The following is a 20,941-nucleotide window of genomic DNA, read 5'->3' as shown; positions in this document are numbered from 1 at the left end:
TCCACTACACAAGCAGAAAGGTGGGTTTGAATCCTCCCTGGGTCATTCCCTCCCTCCTGGGTCAATCCCAAGGACAGGGATGGGTGACAGCAGCTCCAGAGTGGATGGCACATGTCTGGGATGTCCCCAGTTTGTGGGGAGCTCTGTACTGAGCTCCCAGTTCATGAACCTGGGCAGGGAATCACATTAAATGGAGAGGAATAAACTCACAGGTCTGTTCAAATGAGCTCCAGGGACCAGAAGTTCCTTAATAAGCCCCAACAGAAATTCAGAAACACTTGAGCAAAAATAATCCTTACAGGGAAACCAGAAAGATTATTTGTCACTGACATAACTTCTGAACACTTATTGTCATAATTAAATTCTCCTGGCAATAACACAGATAAAACTCCACCATTTTGGTACCATGAAAATGCCTGAATTGAGGCTTTATATTGCACAGTTTAAAAAAAATATTATAGGTGCTAGGAAAGCAAGAGTATAAAGTATTTAAATCAGGTTTATTATTTTTGCAGGATTTTTTAAAGAAATCTGTTTTTTAAAAAAGCCTAGGTCTTCAAGACAGCAAAATGACAAATCAGAAATAATGTGAAGTAACAGCATTAAAGAATTGCCTGTGAGGCCAATGCAATGATTTAGTGCTTAGTATAATGTCCCTGATGCACTTAGGGACAAAAGAATTAAATTTCAAGTCCGTCAGTCTCCAAATTTGCAGGAGAGAGATATAATGTCAAGTGAATTAAAGAAGATGGATGAGCTGATGGATTCAAAGGGAGCAATCAGAGTCACAGACAGATTTGGCAGCTGCAGGAGGAGGATTCACAACCTAAAACGGCAGGAAGAGGGAAACCACCTCCCAAATATCAAAGCTGTGGAAATAAAGGTACAGAGAACCTTGGAGATAACTGGGATGGAGATGATAACTGGGATGGAGATAACTGAGTTGGAGATAACTGTGAGAGGGATAACTGAGATGGGGATAACTGGGATGGAGATAACTGGAATGGAGATAACTTCCCTTCCTCTGAGCCCCAGGAGGAATGAATGACATTATTAAGGGATTTTAGAAGCCAAACTTGCATTTCCCATCAGTAGCACTAAGTGATTTCCACTTTGCTAACATCCTGCATTTAAGCAGAACTCCTCCCAGATCCACAAAGCAGCCCTGCAATAAAAACCTGCTACAGCTGATGGGAGGACAGAGCAAGGAAAGCTGCTGGAAGTCTGGGATGGATCCGCTCAGGCAGACCAGGAGCACGCAGTGTTTCCTCAGAATTCATCAATCACTCAGCAAACCCAGAGGATGTGGTGCTAACAGGCAGCCTGAGCCTCCCAGACATCCTTGGAGAGAGCCAGGAAAATGCTTTTAATTGCCTTACCTGGGGGAATTTGCGTTTGATGGAGATCAGGGCCCCCTCCGGGAGCTTGGCCAGCTCCGAGTCGCGCACGGCGTGCACCGTGGTGGCTCTGGGCTGGTGGGTCAGGGCCTCCACCTGCAACACAGGGACACAGTCAGGGACAGGGACAGAATCAGGGACAGAGCACCAGAGCAGGGACAGAGCACAGGGACAGCTTCAGAGGCAGAGTATCAGGGACAGAGCTTCAGGGACAGAGACAGCACCAGGGACAGAGCATCGGGGACAGCATGAGGGACAGAGCATGAGGGGCAGAGCACCAGGGACAGAGAGAGCATCAAGGACAGAGAGAGCATCAGGGACAGAGTTTCAGGGACAGAGGGAGTACCAGGGACAGAGAGAGCATCAAGGACAGAGAGAGCATCAGGGACAGAGTTTCAGGGACAGAGGGAGTACCAGGGACAGCATGAGGGACAGAGCACAGGGACAGCATCAGGGACAGGGACAGAGCACAGGGACAGACAGAGCACCAAGGACAGCTTCAGGGACAGGGACAGAACATCAGGGACAGAGCACAGGGACAGAGAGAGCACCAGGGACGGAGAGAGCATCAGGGACAGAGCACCAGAACACCAAGGACAGAGCTTCAGGGACAGAGAGAGTACCAGGGACAGAGCATGAGGGACAACACCAGGGACAGTATGAGGGACAGAGCACCAGGGACAGTTCCCAGCCTGTACCAAACACCAAACAGCAGCACCAAGGAGCTGAGCCCTTCCCAAGGACCCCTGCGCTGCTCCCTCACAGCTGGAGCAGAGCCCTGCCTGTCCCAGGGGTGTCACCCAGGGCACCACAGCTGCCACAACCAAACCCCTGTGCCATGGGACAGCTGCAGTTCCTCACAGAATCAGAACCCACAGCTCCAGGGAGTCTCCAGAGTGGACTCAGCACCACAGCAGCCCTGAGAGATTTCCACCCCTCGGTGCTAATGGTGACAAAGCCATCCAAGAGCCAGGAAAACCCTATTTCTCTACTGCTCCCTCTTTCCTCAATGCCACCCTGAAACATTTCCATTTTATTCTAGAAGCTGAATACCAATGACCTTGAAATAATTGAGATTTCCTAAAAACTAAAAAAAAAAAAGTGGTGAGAGCAGGCTGGGTGAGCTTTGAGCAACCTGGGGTGGTGAAAAGTGTCCTTGCCCATGACAGGGGGTGGCAACAAGATGAGCTTGCAGGTCCCTTCCAACCCAAACCAGCCTGGGATTCTAGGGGCAAATCAGCACATTTGGGCCAAAAATGAGCATTGCTTTTCCATTATTTAATTTTTTTTTACATATTTATGTTTGCCTGTGCTGTGTAAAGAGGAATGCCAGAATGGTTCAGGCTGATCCAGTCCCACCTCCCTGCTCAAGCAGTCACTCAGGGCTGTGTCCAGACAAGGAAAATCCACACCAGAACACACCTCCCTGATCAGTGCCCAGTTATTCCACCTAGAAACGTCTATTTTATTGACAGTAGAAGTATAAAGAAGATGGTGACAGAAAGAGAGTTATACAAAGATTTGCTCCTTTAGGGAGATTCTGCCACCACATAAAACAACCTGGGGTAAAAAACCCAAAATGCAGCTGCTGCCCAAATCCCCACCTGCCCCAGAGCTGCCACTGCCTCTTGGCTGTGTGGAAATGCAGAAATGCAATTTCCTGCTGGAGTCTCTTCTCATGGCCAGTGCCTTATCCTGCAGCATCCCCAGAGCCAGCAGCAACAGCCTGGTGCTCCATCCTGAGAGTTCCAGCAGCACACAACTTTTATTGGGCTTAAAATCCATAGATCAGCCATTTCCAAAAGAATGGTTGTTGCTGTAGCAGCTGTAATTACTGAGGTTAAAACACAAACAGAAAAATCCCTCCCTAACTGCAATTTACTCACATTTCAAATCAAAGTGAACATGACTTTGCATTATTAATATTCCACTAGAAAAAGAAATAAATAATATATCAGCTTAGAGCTGTTTGAGTTGTTTAGAGGTTGGGGGGTTGATGGTTTTATTTGTTTGATTAATTTTTGGGGCTTTCTTTCACGATTTTTTTTCAAAACTTATATTGACAGTAAATTCCAACAGAAGCAATTAATTCCTCACACTACTATGGGTTCAGACACACAAAATGAGTACCAGATATGAAAATATTATTATTATTACTATTATATGCCTTATGCAAAAGACACAGCTCAGTGATCCCACTTTCACCAAGATCCCTCCCTGGAAGGCTCCATGCTCACAAAATGGATAATCCAGCCAAGCAGAATATCCTGAGCTCAAAAACTTGCCATTAGTGCAGAAAAGTGAGATCAACTTGCAAATATTAACTTGGATTTCACCAGCACCAACTGCTCTGCATGCAAAACTGCACAGGGAAATTTAAAGCACCTTCATTTTGCAAACCCCAGCTTTTGTTTTTTGCTCAGGTTCCAGGGATGTTTTGCTCTGTCATCACATTTTAAACTAATTATATAGAAGGGCAAAAAAAAATCATCTTTGTACATACATTTATGGAGAAACAAACCTGCTAAAGGTTCCCCAAAGGGCTGTATAAGATGTTCTGGTTTATCTCCCTCCCCTATTACCTGCTTTTTATCACAGGTTCTTGGCTCTGTAATTCACCTTCCTCCTCCTGAAAGCAGGTTAAGAGTTTCAGCTGTTAAAATCAAACCTTTCCTCTCAGCTCCTGACTGAGTTTAATTTGTATCAAGAAGAAAAACGCTCAAACTGTCCGAGATCCTTTGCCACAATTTCTGTGATATATGAGAGCATAAAACCAACTGTGCTCCAAGGGGCTCCTGAGCCTTTCAGAAAAGATGAAATTTGTAAATTTGTAGAAAAGGCAATTAAATTTTAACTTTAAACACAGCCACAGGGAGGGTTTTGGAGCTCCCAAGTGGAACTTTGTCTTTTTGACACAGCAGAGGGCACAGGGAGACCTTTTCCAAACCTCCTTCCCAAGGAGCCATTCAAATATCCAAATTTGCACCACCACCAGTCCCAGAGACCCCTGCAAGTGCTGACTGCAATTCCCAAGTGATTACAGAAATTGCACCTTGGACTGCTCTTACATACAGGTACTATGGAAATCTTTGATATTTTCATTTAAATACACCCCAGTATTCAAGCACGGAAAATATCTGTGTCCCAGACACTGCACACAAGGAAATTCACATTGTGCTCTCCCTTGGTACAATCACCTGAGTTCTCAATCTCCGTATTTATTAACAGTCCCCATTATTCACTTATTAATTATCCCAGAGCAGCTGTGGCTGCCCCTGGATCCCTGGCAGTGCCCAGGCCAGGCTGGGCAGGGCTGGGGACACCCTGGGACAGTGGGAGGTGTCCCTGCCATGGCAGGGGTGGCACTGGGTGGGCTTTAGGGTTCCTTCTTGCCTAAATAATTCTGGGATTCAATAATTAATTAAATACTTCCTCTCCACTGAAGGGTGAGGGCTCTCATTTGGATCATCTGCAGGATGATTCTCAACTTTCACCACACTCTCCCCTCTTCACACCCTGTGGTTTCAGAGCCTTTTTTGCACTGGTTCTACATTTCCTGCACATGGAAATCTGCCAAACCCATTTGGTTTTGGTTATTCCCATCTCCTTTGGAGATCAAAAACATTCTAGCATTGAGTTGCAGCTCTCCCTTGAAAATAACACCTTTTTACTTTGTATTTTTAATTTTTTTTTAATTTTAATATTTTGTATTTTTAATTAATATTTGAGATATCAACTAATTAATTTTAATATATTATTTTAATATATTAATTTTAAATGTATTAAAATATATTTAATATATATTAAATATATTAAACTATTAATTTTAATTAATATTTGAGATTAGGATATTTTTCTTCTTGCTTAGGAAAAACCAGAAGTCTCATGCCATATCAGTATTTAAAATAATTTCAATCTTAAACCACATTCAAGTCTTCTGCCCAGTGAACCTTTGGAACAGGTTTTCTTGTTTTTCCAGGTTTGTAAAAGTACAAGACTCAGAGATCCAGCTTGAACTTCAAAATGATCAAAATCCACTTGTGATCAGAAGACTGTAGCATTATTTCCTTGGTCACAAAAAGGGAAATTTAACATTCTGATCAGCCACCACAGCTGCAGCAAACAACACAAAACCACCTCCACAGTATCATTAATAACCAAATGTTTCAAGAAATACCATTATTATCTTTCAGATCTTATTGAACCTGACTGGAGAGAATGTTTATTTACATATTTGGTTTCATAACCACCCAAGGTTCTCTCTTGAGCTCCTTCCCAGACTTCCATTAGCATCACTCATCCTCACCAGCACGGGCACAGCATTTGCTCCAGTGGAATCTTTCCCACTTCATCTCAGGCCAGCACAATCCTTCTCTTGCTCGAGGCAATTGTACCTCTCTGCTCTCCTCATGTCACATCCACTCCTCCTCCTCCTTCCTCACAAGCCTCTAAGGAAGTTCCACCTCACTGCCCATTTCTGGGCTTCTCTCTCAGAGAGTTTCCTGCATTTGCCATGGTTGTTGTTGTTGTTCCTCTCTCCCTCCAAGAATTCTCTGCTTTTCCTGGAGTTCCTCACTGCTGAGCCCATCGCTGCTCTTCTCTTTGCCTCCTCATTATCTGGTGTTGTTTGGTTTTCTCTCATGCAATAAACTCAGCAGGCCCACACTGCAGTGCTAATTTCACTTGGAACTCCATCTCTCTGAAATCCTGCTGTGCTTTCTTTGAGCAGCCCTGCAAAAATGCTCAATGTTCCCTTCACCAACATCCTCTGTCTCCACGGTCAACCCTTGGCTCCCCATCCTCAAAATCCCTCTGGATCTCCAGCCCACCCTCAGAAATCTGCCATCCATCACTGCCTTCACTTCCACTGCCTCTATTTTGGGGGAATTGCACAGGAACAGTGTCTCAAATGCTGGAATAATTCAAATGACAGAGCACAGAACCATTTCCAGTGTTACACACCCCGTGGCTCTGGATAACTGATCATGATATGGCCATGGGTGAGAGCCCTCCTGCATTGCTGTGATTCTGTTGTTCCTATAACAAAACAAATAAAAACACCACAGGTCCCATTAAAAAAACCCCTAAAATCAGACCTGTGCTCTTTGTGCTGTTCCAGTGAATTCTGACAGGGAGGAGGTTTGAGCAATCAGGTGGAAGGGGCAGAAGGATGGAACTGGATGAGTTTTAAGGTCCTTTTAAAGCCAAACCAGTCTGGAATACCATGATTCGCACACCTTCTCTTAGCTCAGTATCAAACAGTGACAAAACCATGTTTTGCTGCCTCCGTCCCATACGATGCACATGATTCACAACCCTGCCTTACAAGTTCTTCCTGAAAAAAAAAGTGTTGCTGTAAATCTTTTACAGGGAGGGGAGAAGCAATTTATACTCTCATGACCTCTTTTGACTTCATTTCCAACAGTCATTCCTAACAGTTCTTTACAGCTTTCCAAATGACACAGTTGGGAAGTGAAAACCAGCAAGTGGCATCTTCTGCCAGTTGCTCTAAGTACAAATTCCTTTCTGAGCTGCATTCAAGAAATCACTTTATTTGCTTAATTTTTGGTGTGTGATGAGCACAGTTCTGCTGCTCAGGCTTCAGCATCTCTGAGACTTCCTGGAGCAAACTGGGGCTGCTGTAGGGCAGGTAATTTGCTGGCAGGAAAATGTTGCTTCTCCAGAATTTAACAAAGTGTTGGGTGACTTTTCTCACAGTCAGCAGCCACTAAAAATGCAGATTGTTTCCAAGTAGTTTCTTGTGGAGATTATTTCTTCTCAAGTGAGAGTTCAAGCAGATCTAGTGCATGAGGAGACATGTCCAGTGCAAATGTTCAGAGCCACAGGCCTGCTCTCCCCAGCCTCCAGCCAGCAGCACATTTACACCCCTGGCTCTTCCTTTCCATCCATTTTGTAATGCACTTCTTCAGTTCCTCTTCATTATGGCCACCACTCCAACCAAGAATCTGTCATTCTCTCACACATCATATTTCTTCTTTTCCCATTGATTTTTCCTTGCTGCCAGCTCACAAAAAGCAGCAATCTCTCCTCACCAGGGGAAGCCTCCTTCAGACCCTTGTGTAAGAGCACACAGGGGAAAGCACCAGGTACAAGGAGGTCCTGGGAAGCAGGTCAGGACCCCAGGGATTATTAAATTATGCAGCTTAAACTGTGTCCAGCTCAGCTTGGGAAGGACATTGAGATGAGAGCAACCAGAGGGGACAACGAGGCTGGAGAGGGGCTGGGAACACAAACCCTGTGAGGAACCCCTGAGGGAGCTGGGGGTGCTCAGCCTGGAGAAAAGGAGACTCAGGGCTGCCCCCATCACTGCACAGCTCCTGAAAGGTGCCTGTGCTCAGCTGGGGCTGGGCTCTGTCTGCAGCAGCACTGACACAGCCAGAGCACACAGCCTCAAGCTGTGCCAAGGGAAATTCAGGCTGGATATCAGGGAGAATTTTTCACAGAAAGAGTGATAAAGTTGTGGAATGGCTGCCCAGGGAGGTGGTGCAGTCCCCAATCCTGGGTGTGTGTAACAAAGCCTGGATGTGGCACTGGGTGCCAGGGCTGAGTTGAGGGGTTGGGGCTGGGTTGGACTCCATGATCTTGAAGGTCTCTTCTAACCCAGTGATTCTGTGAATTCTGTGCAACCTCATTTTCCAAATTCTCCTCCAAGACAGCCACAATCAGTGTCTGGTAATTAGCCTGACACTTGTATTGTCTTGTCTCCAGCACAGGCTTGGCTCCCACCGGGAGCACCAAGGACAGGCAGGGCCTGCCCTCACAGGGACACAACTGTGTGACACTGGGGGTGCACAGACACCCACCCCCCTCTGGAGAGACCCTCGGCCAGAGCTGCTCCCCCATCCTGAAACACCCACCCCACTCATCCACAGCCCAGCACAGGCTCTCCACAGAGCCACCAGCTCAGCCGGGGCAGGGCCAGCACAGGGGGGACACAGAGGACAGGGATGGAAGGGCACACACCCAGGGAGGGATATGGAGCAGAAACACCAACACTGACATCATCTGCTGCCAGTTCAGGGGGCTCTGGAGCAGGGACAGAGGCAGCTGACAGGTAGCACACCTGTATGTCATGGCCAACACCAGCACTGGAAGAGCCACCTGTGCATTGTCACAGCAGTGCCTTTGTCCAGAGCAGGGCAGGAGCTGCTGCTGCAACTGAATCCAGTGAGGCAACATCACCAACATTACACAGAGGCCAACCCAGCACCACATGGAACATTGACTGTTTTTGGCTTGAACACGCTGCCCTCACACCCTTCTCCAGCTCATTTGCACCTGGAGCACCAGAGGATGCTCATCCCAACAGTGTTTGCTCCAGCCCCAGCTCAGAAAGACCTGAAATATCAACTTGTTTGTATCAGAAAAGGACAAAGGAGGAGACACTGCTGGAAGCAGTGAATGAGTGGGAAGAGCAACCAGACAAACTGCAAATCGATGCTATTTGTGGGAGCAGTGCCAGTGGATGAACTCAGAACACCATGTACTCTCCAAAGTTGTTCTAACAACCACCTTCTGCATCTCCTGTGTGCCAAGCTCACCCCGTGACTGAGGACAGCCAGCCCTTCTGCTGTGTGCAAAGAGGAATCCAAACCTCCCTCCTTCAATTTTTAATAGAAAAATGTATTAAAAAGCCATGAAAGGCTTACACACACTCGTGCATGGAAGTCTTGTGTATCTGTACATGGCTATATGCAAGAGCAGATCTAAAATACAGGTGAAAATGAAACAAGGCTGAGCTTGCTGTGCTTTGTAATTAGGGCAGATGAAGTCATCCCACAGGTTCTCCCCAAAGGACTGAGCCTGCACTTTGTGGCAGTGCAATGACAGTCCTGTTGCAGCTGAGAACATCATTAAGGGACAAAGAAGAGGAAGATTTAAGCTAGGAAGGGAATTGCCAAAAGCTCAGCCTCCTGTATTTCAGTTTTACTCCTTGTATACGTGTGGCTGTAGGAGAGATTTGAAGTTCCATGCATGTTGTGCTGCCCTAAACCCAACATTACAGTCCAACCACCACCAAAAACCCTGTCAGAAGCCACCTGAGACATCCACACCAAACACCCAACAAAACCATCACATTCACCAGGCTGTTGGAAGAGGATCTGCAAGGGCAGTGCCCTGGGCAGGCTGCTCCTCTTTGGGGGAATGATTCCTGAACTTCCAGAACAGAAAAAGAGAGAACAACCCATGATGAGCTGCTCAGGTACCTCCTAGAAGGGAGAGATCCAATTCCTTTCAACTCAGCTTCACACAGAGTCCCAAAGCTGGCTGGAGCTTTATCAGGGACCCTTCCCCACCCTCCACTGCTGGCTCTTCCCCCAAAAATCCTTCCTGCCACCTCCACTGCACTCTGCTCCCACCACTCAGAGCCATCCAAGCATTCTGGTGGTAATAGCAAGGATCACTTTTATCTCTGTCTCTCTATCTCAGTGGTTTTTATTTTACGATGCTTGCCAAAAAAAAGAATGTTCTACCAAGGAAAACAAAAATTTTCAGTGGCCTTGTGCATTTCCCAGGGTTCAAGGGGATGAGACTTCAGCTGGAAGCAGAAGGAGACATCCAATATCCCAAGGAATGACAGTCCAACACATGAAATCACCTGTCTGGAACCCAGCAGGTCACAATTTCCATCCCTGTCTGTCACCAGAGCTCCCCATACTCTCAAAAAATAACGTGGTCCAGCACATCAAGCACAGAAAGCCCTGTGCCATTTGGGTTTAACAAAAACACTCTCAAGATGGGCTTGGAAATCAGGACACAGCTTCTCATTTCATTCTGACACCAATTCAGTGGTGCAAATGTGAACTCATTCCTCAGGCTCCCTCTGCCTCCCTTTGGGGCTGGCAAATACTGGGGGGGGTTGCTGTTTGTGGGTTTCAATGGATGGTTTGGAGTTTTTGGCTTTGCTTTTGTTGGTTGTTTTAAATATGAGTTCACACCTAAGATGCTGCTAGGAAAACAATCATTTTTAGTAATAAATTACCAAGAGAGAGAGGGGAAAAGATGAAAAGAGAACAATCCCTTCCAGGACCATTCTTCCAGCTCTGTTCCTGAACCTCACCCACCACCAATTCCCTCAAGCGCAGCCTGTGCACAGTGTGCCTGAGGTGCCAATAATCTGAATCCACCTAAAACAGCTTTGTAGTATCCTACAGCTTCAGCACATGCAGTAGTCATGGTTTGACAAAACCACAAAAACACAAGGAATTGGTAAAAAAAATCCACGTTTAAAAAGGCAGAGCAAAGCAGCCTTAATGTGGAGGGTGCAGTGACATTCAGCTGGCTTTGGAGCTGCCTGATAACATTAATACTGATAAAGAACAAAAGCCTGACAAGTGTAATCCTGATAGTTCCCTTTGTGTGATTCCTTTGAGGATTACACAGCAATTAAAGATTTCTAACAGTGCTACATTTCCAAAGGACAATGCAAAAAAAGCCATGGCCATTTAGCTGTCTTAATTAGATAAACAGCTTAACATCTGAAAATATTTAAAATGTCTTATTTCTAAGAATGTAAAAGATGATTTCCTGCCCAGCAGGATCAGTGTGCTGCAGCACTGGCAGCTGAGGGTTCTTTTCTGCAGTTTCTCCCTGTGTTCCAAGAGTCAGTGCACATAAATGCCTTTCTGCACTTGTTCAGCACTTTCTGCACTCAGAAGTCATGGTGTGCAGCCCTCCTGACAAGAGGAACTTTCTGGTTGCTGAAGAGAAGCAGAAAAGGTGCTGAATTAATCAAAACATGGCTGCAGCTTCCCCCCTCAGCAGGTATTTTGGAAAGGTGACTGGTTTTGGGTCAGACCCTGCACACAACATGTCCTGGGAGGGGTTACCAGTGAACCCAGCTTACACCACCTAAAAACCCAGCTCTGGAAAATATCTGGAGTTAACTCTGAGATTTGTCTGACATTCAGGCATCTCCCCAGCACCACAATCATCCTTCAGAACTCAATGAAGACAAAGGTGGCCTTGCATAAAAACCTCATTGCATTGAAGGTTCCATCCCCTGCAGATGTTTGAAGTGCACAAACAACTTCAATCCAGCAGCAGATCACTCTGAGGAATGGCTCTGATGGGTTTGTTGCCTTCTCCTCACCCACTGCTGTCCTCCCAAGAGGGCAAAAAAGCAAAGAACAGCCACCTCAACACAGGCCTGGAGTTGTGACCCTGTGCTCTGAGAACCTGCCCTGCAGTTTCAAACAAACCAGGGGAGAACTGCCCCAGCCTCAGCAGCACTGCCAGGAACAGCAGAACCTCAGAGCCTGGGCCAACACCTGCTATTGATGGGCACAAAAATCAATTTAAAAGGAATCCTCCCTCACACACAACAAAGGGCTAATGAGATCAAGAAAACAAGAGTAAAAACTACAATTTCCAGTGGTTAATCAAGATCAAAACCAAAGCAGCAACATCAAGAAAAGAACTGAGAGACTAAGATAAGCATTTTAAACAAGTAGCTGGTGAAGAGAAGCCCTTCCACTCCATCAACACACAAATGTCTCCTCTGACCTCCTCTGGGATCACCCAGGGCATGGCAGAAATGATAATAAAATAAGAAACATGACTCTTTAGCTGGTAGATAAAATTCACATTTCAACATTTTTCCCTATGTGCATCTACAACAATGGACCACCAAATTAAAAGATTTCTCCTAAATGAGTCAAATCTTAGTCTCTTGAAAGCAAGACTTATGTCAACTGTATTTCAGCAGGGAGGGAATTATTTAACAGATCCATCATTGTCCTTTAAAAATTCCTTGGAAGTTTCTAAACTGAGCTGTGACCAGATACAGTGATTGGAGCTGCCCATCAACAGGGCCAGCAGCAGCCAGTGTCCCTCCACAATGTCTCCCTGAGAGTCAGGATCCTTCCCCCCTGACAGAACTGTCCTTGTCAGCTCCTCAAGCAACTCCACAGGGAAGGAAACTTCAGTTTCTAGTCTGCTCTTCTCCCCTGCACTGCCAGGCCTCAGGAACAGATGCCATTGAGTCAGTGCAGGGAACAAAACATTTTGAGGCACAAGTTGAGCCCCGGGAGCGCAGGCACACGCTTGGAAATGAACATCCTGTCTGGAAGGCTTCATCCTGCACTGCTGGGCTCCTGCAAGCAGCAATGGCACAGCCTCATCTCCTATGCAAATGACACATGGCATTTTAAAGTTCTGACACAGAGACACTAAACAAAAAGCCATGGACTACAAGGCTCTCTGTTTGCTTGGTGCTCACAATTAGGGGTGACACAGGAGGTGTTCAGGGAGGATCAAAGCCACCAGTTCACCAAAAAAACCAATTATCAGCACCAACTGCTGCTTTAATTCCCTGCAAGCACCCAAAACCCCAATTATGTTAATGTCAGGGAAAAAAAAAACCCAACCCTTCAGCAGGTTTTTAAAGGTTTATAACAGATTCTGCAGAAGGGGATAAACAAAACTTTTAAAAAGCAAAAATATCGCTTTGCTAATGCCCTCTGAAATAATGCTGGCATTCTTCACAGATCCTCCCCCATGTTTGCAAAAGGCAGCCAGAGCATGGAGACACTTCCAACAAATGGCAGAGTGAGTCAGTGGGGCTGGGAGCTGTGGGCAGGAAGGAGATGACAACGTCCACAGAGCCACTGAAGTCTCCAACGTGATTCATGTCACAACGTGGATCCAAAACAGGGACTTGTGTGCTTTAGGCACAAACTGCAGGGGTATTTCTGTATCCCTGCCTGGGCACTCACAGCAAACAAGGCCCTGCTGCAGCAAACACAGCTCAGTCCTTCCACCAACCCACCTCCTCCTTCCTGCCCAGAGAAACAGCTGGGCCAGCCTGGAAAAACCTGCACAGAGAGGTGAGGTTTAGGCCATTTCCTAGAAACACTGAATTGTAAGAAAACTTGGGTGGGAAAGGACCTTAAAGCCCATCCAGTGCCACCCCTGCCATGGCAGGGACACCTCCCACTGTCCCAGGCTGCTCCCAGCCCTGCCCAGCCTGGCCTTGGGCACTGCCAGGGATCCAGGGGCAGCCACAGCTGCTCTGGGCACCCTGTGCCAGGGCCTGCCCACCCTCTGAGCACCATCTGCTGCCCTGTCACTCAAAACTGCTCTCAGAAAGTAGAACAGGTCTGTTTTTAACCTGGGAACTCTGCAAAACTCCAGGAGCTTGACAGTGAAAAGCTGCAGAACACCACAGGCAGAGGAAAGCAGGAAAATGCCTGGATGTGACACTGACAATCCCTTCTTCACACCCCAAAAGGCTTCACACCACTGCGATTAGTCACAGAAGATGTCAGCTTTAGTTCCTGTCAAACCATGTCATTTTACCTTTAATGAAGTATCCCAAAGAAATTTAAAAAAACAAATAAAAATTGTGTTAGAAGCACATTCCAGCAGTGATCTGCTTCTCCAAACACAATCCCAAGCCAACACAATCCCACTGAGTGTGGGAACAGATTCCTAAATCCTGTGGAAATATCAAATATGGGGCAAGCAGCAGCCCAGCCCAGTCCTGTCTCTGCTGGGAGCAGCACCAAAACTGCCTCATGGACCCCACAGACAAAACTTTGGATCACCTCTCTAAGGGGAGCCTCAGGATCCTTCCCCTTCATTCCCATAAAAAGGAATTTCTTCCCATAGAACTAATCCCAATTCACACAGCTTCAGAGCTATGCTAATTCTGCCTATAAACAGATACATTTTCAGTGCTTAGTTTTCAGCTCAGAAAGCAGAAAAGGGCCTGAACAACAAGCTCAGAACTTCAGAAATCTTCTGATTTTAAATATAAAAATCAAACAAGCCACGCATATTTATGACTCCTATTTCTGCTGTTAGGTCTGAGAAACAAAACTAGGTCTGAGAAACAAAAAACGAACATAAGAGAGAAATTAAATATGGATAAATACAACAATTCTGAAATGAACAGTTGCTTTAATAGCTATAATAATTACACATTCCCTGAAAAACCTGACAAAGCTTCAAAGTCAGCTCTGCTAACTCTGAGGAGGTTGGACCACTCACTTCCAGGGTGAGGCTCATCCGAACTGGCTCCTTCTGTGGCACCGAATTTATTCAAATCCCCAGTTAGGGCACATTCCTGCAATTATTCCAGCCCTAATTTAACAGGCTGGAATAGGAAAGGGGAGGAAAGTAACCCATGGCACAGAAGAGCACTGGGCAGGAATGAAAACACAACCTTTTTTGGGTTTGTCTTTCTTTTCAACCCCATTCGCCAAACGCTACAAAAACCTCCCCGTCTGAAAGAAGCCTCCCATATTTTCAACTTTGGAAGCCCTAAAGCTGCCTGAGGGATGGGAGCAGCACTGAGCGTGTCTGGCAGGGAGCAAACCCCATTTCCCAGGGCCAGGCCCCTCTCACCACTCCGATGAGGTCCCCCCGGCCGTACTCCCCGGTCAGGTGCTTCTTGCCGTCGTCCATGCGCAGCACGGAGCGCAGGCGGCCGTTCAGCACGATGTACGTGCAGTCTGACTTGTCCCCCTGCCTGCAGGGACAACAACAACAGCATCAAGGGATGGCACAGGCTGAACAACAACAGCATCAAGGGATGGCACAGGCTGAATTGTCTCCCTGTAGGAGCGTCAGGGGGTAGGATGGTGGGGATGGATGGTGAGCAGAGATCTCTGGAGCCAGGTCTGGAATTTGGGGTTCATTGCAAAGGGCCTGGGTGCAGGGCCCTGCTGGGAGCTGCCAAACACAGCTCAGAGCAGGAATGAGAGAAGAGAGGGGGAGAGAGGGTAAGAGGGTGAGAGAGTAAAAGCGTAACAGTGAGGTTCCCGTTACAATACAATAAATCTTCTTCTGTGTTGAATATTCTAATTCTCACTAATCAATCTAGTACAAGATACAAATCCTACAGCATTTACACACAGCCTATAAGAATCATTACATTACCATACTGTGTTACATTTTAAACCCTACAAACTCCTCTTTGGCCCCTTCTGCCAAGCTGTAGGGTCTGCTCTGAGCCTTGGGCCTGTCTGCAAGCACAGGGTGTTGTTCCATCCAAAGGGGATCACCTTCAGCTGGCCACACCATTGTTTTCCAGTTGTTCAGTAACTGAGGGATCTCAAAGCTTGCTTTCATTTCAATCTCGCTTATAGTTTCTATATTCTCAAAATCTTTAGCCAGGCAATTATATTTATAAGGCTTTCCTGTTTCATCTTCTCCAACATCTCCCTGCCTGCAGGGACAACCAACCAGCATCAAGGAATGGCACAGTCACACTTGTCCCCTGCCTGCAGGGAGAACAACAACCACCAGCATCCAGGAATGGCGTCACATTTCTCTTCACAAAGAAAATCACAATTCTTCCCAAGAATATTTCTGGGTTTCACATTCTATGAACTTCAGAGAAATGGAAAACAATTCTTATCTCATTTGCTGTGCCTGTGTTGTGCCAAAGTAGAATGCAATGTGGAGATTGTTTACCCAGAGTGATGGTGTTTTGTTTCCTTGGCCAATCAGGGCTGTCCTAGGGTGACGTTATGATGTTTGTATCCCCATTCCTGTGTTCTGTTTATGCTGGATATCATGTTCTGTGCCTTCAAGACTGGCTCTGAAGAGTGAAAGTTTTGTTTTGGTTTTGTTATCAGCTGCTCCCCCATGGCTGGTGGGACACAGAGACAGGGCAGTGCATGGTGCTGCTTTTGCTTTTTGCTTTGCTCTTGCTTCTGCTCATTAGTTAGTTTAGCTAAGCAGTCCAAATTTCTTCCTGGACTGTTTCTCCTTTCCCTTTTTTGGACCTACTCAAGCCTGCTCCAGACTGGGCCCTGGGAATACCGAGAGTTTGCACCTTGTGGCTGCAGCAGCTGCCCCAGCACAGGAGGGACTGAGAACAGAGCGACAACCCCCAAGAGAGACTTTGTGAATTTGTCATCTTTTTCAGAGTGGTGACAGAGTGGTGTCAGCTGGTATTGTTCATTCTGTGTGCTGGGGGTGCTGTGCCTGTTCAATAAACAGGTTCTTTCCACTTCTCTCTGAGGAATTCTTCCCAAACCAGTTGCTGGGAGAAGCCATGTGGGTTTGCTTTCTAGAGGAGCCCCCTTTGGAGGTTTTCTCCCAAATTTGCCCTAAACCAGGACAAGGGCCAAGTGTGTGTGTGTGTGTGTTGGGACTGTTGGCTGCCACTCACAGGACTCTGTGCAATGGTGTGCAGTGGAGTGCTTGGCAGATTCAGTTTAGATGTAATGTTATATAGTGCAATATAATATAGAATAATATAGTATAATAAAGTAATTCATTAGCTTTCTGGTAAGATGGAGTCAAGTGCATAATTTCTCCCTGCACAGGGGTCATCCTTTTGATAGAGTCCCTGTTCAGCAAATACATGTGGAGGTTTTGGATAAGTTGGTGGTTTTTCTTTGCCTGGCGTGGAAGATGCAGGGAAGTGTTTAATTGATATCTAATGAGTAAATGAGAAATGAAGCAAGAACTTGTTAAAAGGTGACTGGAAATGGGTTTAATGTGTAAATGCACAGGCTGTGCACAGGGAGCTGAGATAAGGAGTGACAGGATGAGGGGGAATGGTTTCACACTGCCAGAGGGCAGGGCTGGATGGGATATTGGGAATTGGGAATTGTTCCCTGGCAGGGTGGGCAGGCCCTGGCACAGGGTGCCCAGAGCAGCTGTGGCTGCCCCTGGATCCCTGGCAGTGCCCAAGGCCAGGCTGGGCAGGGCTGGGAGCAGCCTGGGGCAGTGGGAGGTGTCCCTGGATGGGCTTTAAGGTCCTTTCCAAGCCAGGGCAGTGTGGGGCTCCATGCCAGGACTGGCAGGGCATGACCAGGGTGTGAGCAGGCCCCAGGGGACAGCACAGGCTCATTGCTGCTACTCAGGAGCTCCTTCCCACTGCAAGCTCAACGTGGATGAGCAGAGGAAATTCTGCAGGTCAAAGAGCAAGACCCCCAAGTGGCTCCAGATTTGGTGCACACACCTTTCTCCACCAAGAACTTTTTTGCTGGCACAATTAGGAGTGCTGCTGGGAATGTCACACTTCTGGTGGTAGAGTTAAACAAATGCAAGGAATTCCAGAAGATTTTAACAAGATATTGACAGCTAGGAGTGTTTTGATGCACAGAGTAATCCAAAACTTCCATTGGCATTGGTGCTGCTGGTATGGTTATGAAAATTACAATTATACAGATCATGTTCTAATTAAACTGTTACTCTCCCACCACTGCAGCAACCACATAACAGCTCAATTGCATCCTAGTACATATCCATAAAAATAAGTTTTCCCAAGGTAACTTTTGCCCCTTAAACACAAAATTCCTATTTTCAATTTACTGCTGAATAAGCCTAACTGAATTACCTTTGAGTTTGGCTGTTTGTTTCAGAAAGGCTGAAAACCTCTGAGCAATAGATCTTTGCACCCTCAACAATGCAGAAACTACCACCAGAACATGGAACTGTGTCTTAATCAATTGTATCACTTAAAAAGCTTGCCAAAACAACAGAAAATATGAGGAATAGTATAAAATAATTTAGCAACATGTAGAGACAAGAGATTGAAGCAATGTTGAAGGGACTGCAGAAAGAAAATAATCTCAAAATAGGCAAACAAATAAAACAAATGGAATGGTTGATAAATACAGCCTGAGGTTCTCAATTTACACATCCCCAAGGGAGCACAGCTCATGAAGCAGGAAAATTTCAACAAACACACAATTTTGTCCACATCTCACCTGTAAACAGCTCGTCCAGCCTCCACCTCCATCCAGTCCAGGGCGAAGTCAATCTGCCTGACAAAGGGGGACATTCTCTTCACAACACTGTGGGCCACCCCCAGCACCACACTGGGCTGCTCCCTCATTATCCTGAGGAAAAAACAAAGAGTTACTGAGCCTCCCCCAACAGGAACAGCAGCCCACATGTCAGAGCTCAGTGCATCCCTTTGGATGTCCAGAGTTGCTGAGGACCCCGTCAGGGGGCTCAGAGACCCTTGCACACAGCCCAGAACACCTGGGGATTTGATTGTGACCCCTGGAGCAAGTTACCAGCTTTGTATGAGGACCTGAAAGTCACACAGGTTTGTATGGTCTAATAACAAAATGATCACAGGGTGAAAATGTAGATTTTAGGATTTTTGGTATGGGGGTTATGGGGACAAGATGGAGGAATCTGGGCATGTCCAGCCTTTCTCCTTCTTCTTGTTCTCCATTTTCTGCAGTGATGTTGGCACTTTGGGATTGGTTTAGAGTAGAAGCTCACTGTCTAACACAGGTGATGGGTATTGGGAATTCAGTGTAAATATGTTATATGTAGTTTGCAGTATAAAAGGACAGCACAGAGTGCCTGTGGCTGCCCTGCTGAGCAGATCTCAGCTGGGCAGAAAAAAAATTTTACAGATAAGAATTAATAAACGACCTCAAGACCGAAAAGTGAAGAGTCCAGACTCGTTCCTCAGCTGCATGGGCTGAAGCAGAGACACTCTGCACATCTGGGGCAGCAATTACCAACCAAAACCCGAGACCCACGGGCACCACATCCCAGAGCAGCTGGGCAGGAATTCCCAGCCCTGCCACCACCACTCTCACCAGGCACTCTGACCAAACAGGGGCTGCCCAGCTTCAACCCAGCCCAAATAAATGGCACTGAGAGCTGGCACTGTCCTAGAGCAGGATGCCAGTCCTGCTGTCTGCCCCAATTCCCTCTCCCAGTGCAGCAGGATGGGCAGGAGCCATGTGAGCTCCTGTGTGACCGTGCTCACAGGGGTCTCAGGATGAGGGAAGAGATGAGGATCTGACTCCACATTTCAGAAGGCTTGATTTATTATTTTATTATATATATTACATTAAAACTACACTAAAAGAATAGAAGAAAGGATTTCATCAGAAGGCTGGCTAAGAATAGAATAGGAAGGAATGATAGCAAAGGTTTGTGTCTTGGACTCTCTGTCGGAGCCAGCAGAGTGTGATTGGCCATTAATTAGAAACAACCACATGAGACCAATCCCAGATGCACCTGTTGCATTCCACAGCAGCAGATAACCATTGTTTACATTTTGTTCCTGAGGCCTCCCAGCTTCTCAGGAGGAAAAATCCTCAGGAAAGGATTTTTCATAAAAGATGTCTGTGACACTGTTGTGTATGAGCCACTCGCCTCATTTCCCCTCGCACAGGTCCCTCCTGACTCAGGAAAATGTTCATCCTGTCCTCAGCATCTTCCCTCCCTGCTGCTCTGCCCATCTCAGTCCTTTGCTCGTGCTCAGTTTCCCCCACATATCACATCAGAATCTTTTTATATGTAAAGTCTGAGGTGCTTAAAAATAAAACACCTGCTCTGCATTTCAAATATTCCCTTTTCCCTCTTGCAAAGACCACAAAGAGCTGAAATATCTTCTATTAAAGCTCCCCATCTTCACACTGAATGTTTTTAGTCATGCTTAAAAGTCTCTAATAATAAAGACACCATATAATTCAGTATGTTCCTCAAACTGAAAAACTGAGAAGGTTGTGCCAGGACAACCTCAAACTCCACAGTGACTGTGAGGCCTAGCAAAAATCTCACAGACACCTGGGAATTGCTCAGGAATGTCTAATTTCTCCTTCTTTTTAGACTGAAGCTTGCTTCACCCTGTCAGTGTGGGAGTGAGCACTCAAATACCTCCTGAAGCACTCCCAGGGGTGAATGGATCACACACATGTCAGGCTGTTCTGCCTGTTAGGGCAGCTTGTCTTCCCTGTGCAGCATCAAGGGCAGACTACTAAAAAATAGTTATTTCACAAAAGAGAAATAACATCTCACAAAGAAGTCAATTTGAGTCTGCAGCCCCAGCATGAGAAATGCACACAGAAAGGTGAGGGAGCTGCAGGAAACCTGCTCATGGACAAGCAGGGTCCTCCAAGCCCCAGTGCCCAGCCTGGCCTTGGGCACTGCCAGGGATCCAGGGGCAGCCCCAGCTGCTCTGGGCACCCTGTGCCAGGGCCTGCCCACCCTGCCAGGGAACAATTCCCAATTCCCAATATCCCATCCAGCCCTGCCCTCTGGCAGTGGGAGCCATTCCCTGTGTCCTGGCACTCCAGACCCCTGTAAATTCTCTCCATGATTCTTGCCAGGCCACCCTGAGGTCCCCCCAAAGCTTCTCCTCTCCAGGTGCACAATCCCAGCTGTCCCAGCCTCTCCTCCCAGCAGAGCTGCTCCATCCCCTGATCCCCCTGGAGCCTCCTCTGGGTCTCTGCAGCAGCTCCAGCTCCTCCCTGTGCTGGGCCAGGGCTGGGGCAGCTCTGCAGGTGGGGTCTCACCTGGGCACAGGCACAGGGCACAATCCCCCTGCCCTGCTGCCCACGCTGGGCTCAGCCCAGGACTCAGGGGGGCTCAGGGCTGGGGCAGCTCCAGCTCTCACCCCCAGCACCCTCTCAGGGCTGCTCCAGCTGCAGGAATGCCAGGAATATCCAATTTCTCCTTCTTTTTAGACTGAAGATTACTTCACCCTTCACCTGAAACCTCCTGAGGATCGTTGTTCAGTTTTTTACATCCATGTTCCCTTCACAAGGAAGGTGCCAGATTGGTAAGAAAATCTCCTTTTTGTGTTC

At 46.9% G+C, this 20,941-nt stretch overlaps 1 protein-coding gene across 2 annotated transcripts in view; it reads right to left on the bottom strand.

The window, feature by feature from the left end:
- Window positions 1-20,941, bottom strand: part of PNPLA7 (patatin like phospholipase domain containing 7) — a 137,265-nt gene that overhangs the window by 77,353 nt on the left and 38,971 nt on the right. For both annotated transcript variants that reach the window (XM_063174394.1, XM_063174395.1), the window contains exons 18-20: window positions 18,092-18,223; window positions 14,769-14,892; window positions 1,380-1,493 (exon numbers count right to left, since the gene is read on the bottom strand). In XM_063174394.1, the coding sequence (XP_063030464.1) occupies window positions 1,380-1,493; window positions 14,769-14,892; window positions 18,092-18,223 (370 nt within the window). The remainder of the gene's footprint in view (window positions 1-1,379; window positions 1,494-14,768; window positions 14,893-18,091; window positions 18,224-20,941) is intronic.

The sequence above is a fragment of the Melospiza melodia genome, chromosome 22, assembly GCF_035770615.1.
Source record: "Melospiza melodia melodia isolate bMelMel2 chromosome 22, bMelMel2.pri, whole genome shotgun sequence".
Taxonomy (NCBI): domain Eukaryota; kingdom Metazoa; phylum Chordata; class Aves; order Passeriformes; family Passerellidae; genus Melospiza; species Melospiza melodia.
The sequence above is the reverse complement of the archived record's forward strand: the minus strand, read 5'-3'. Positions and strand labels throughout refer to the sequence as shown.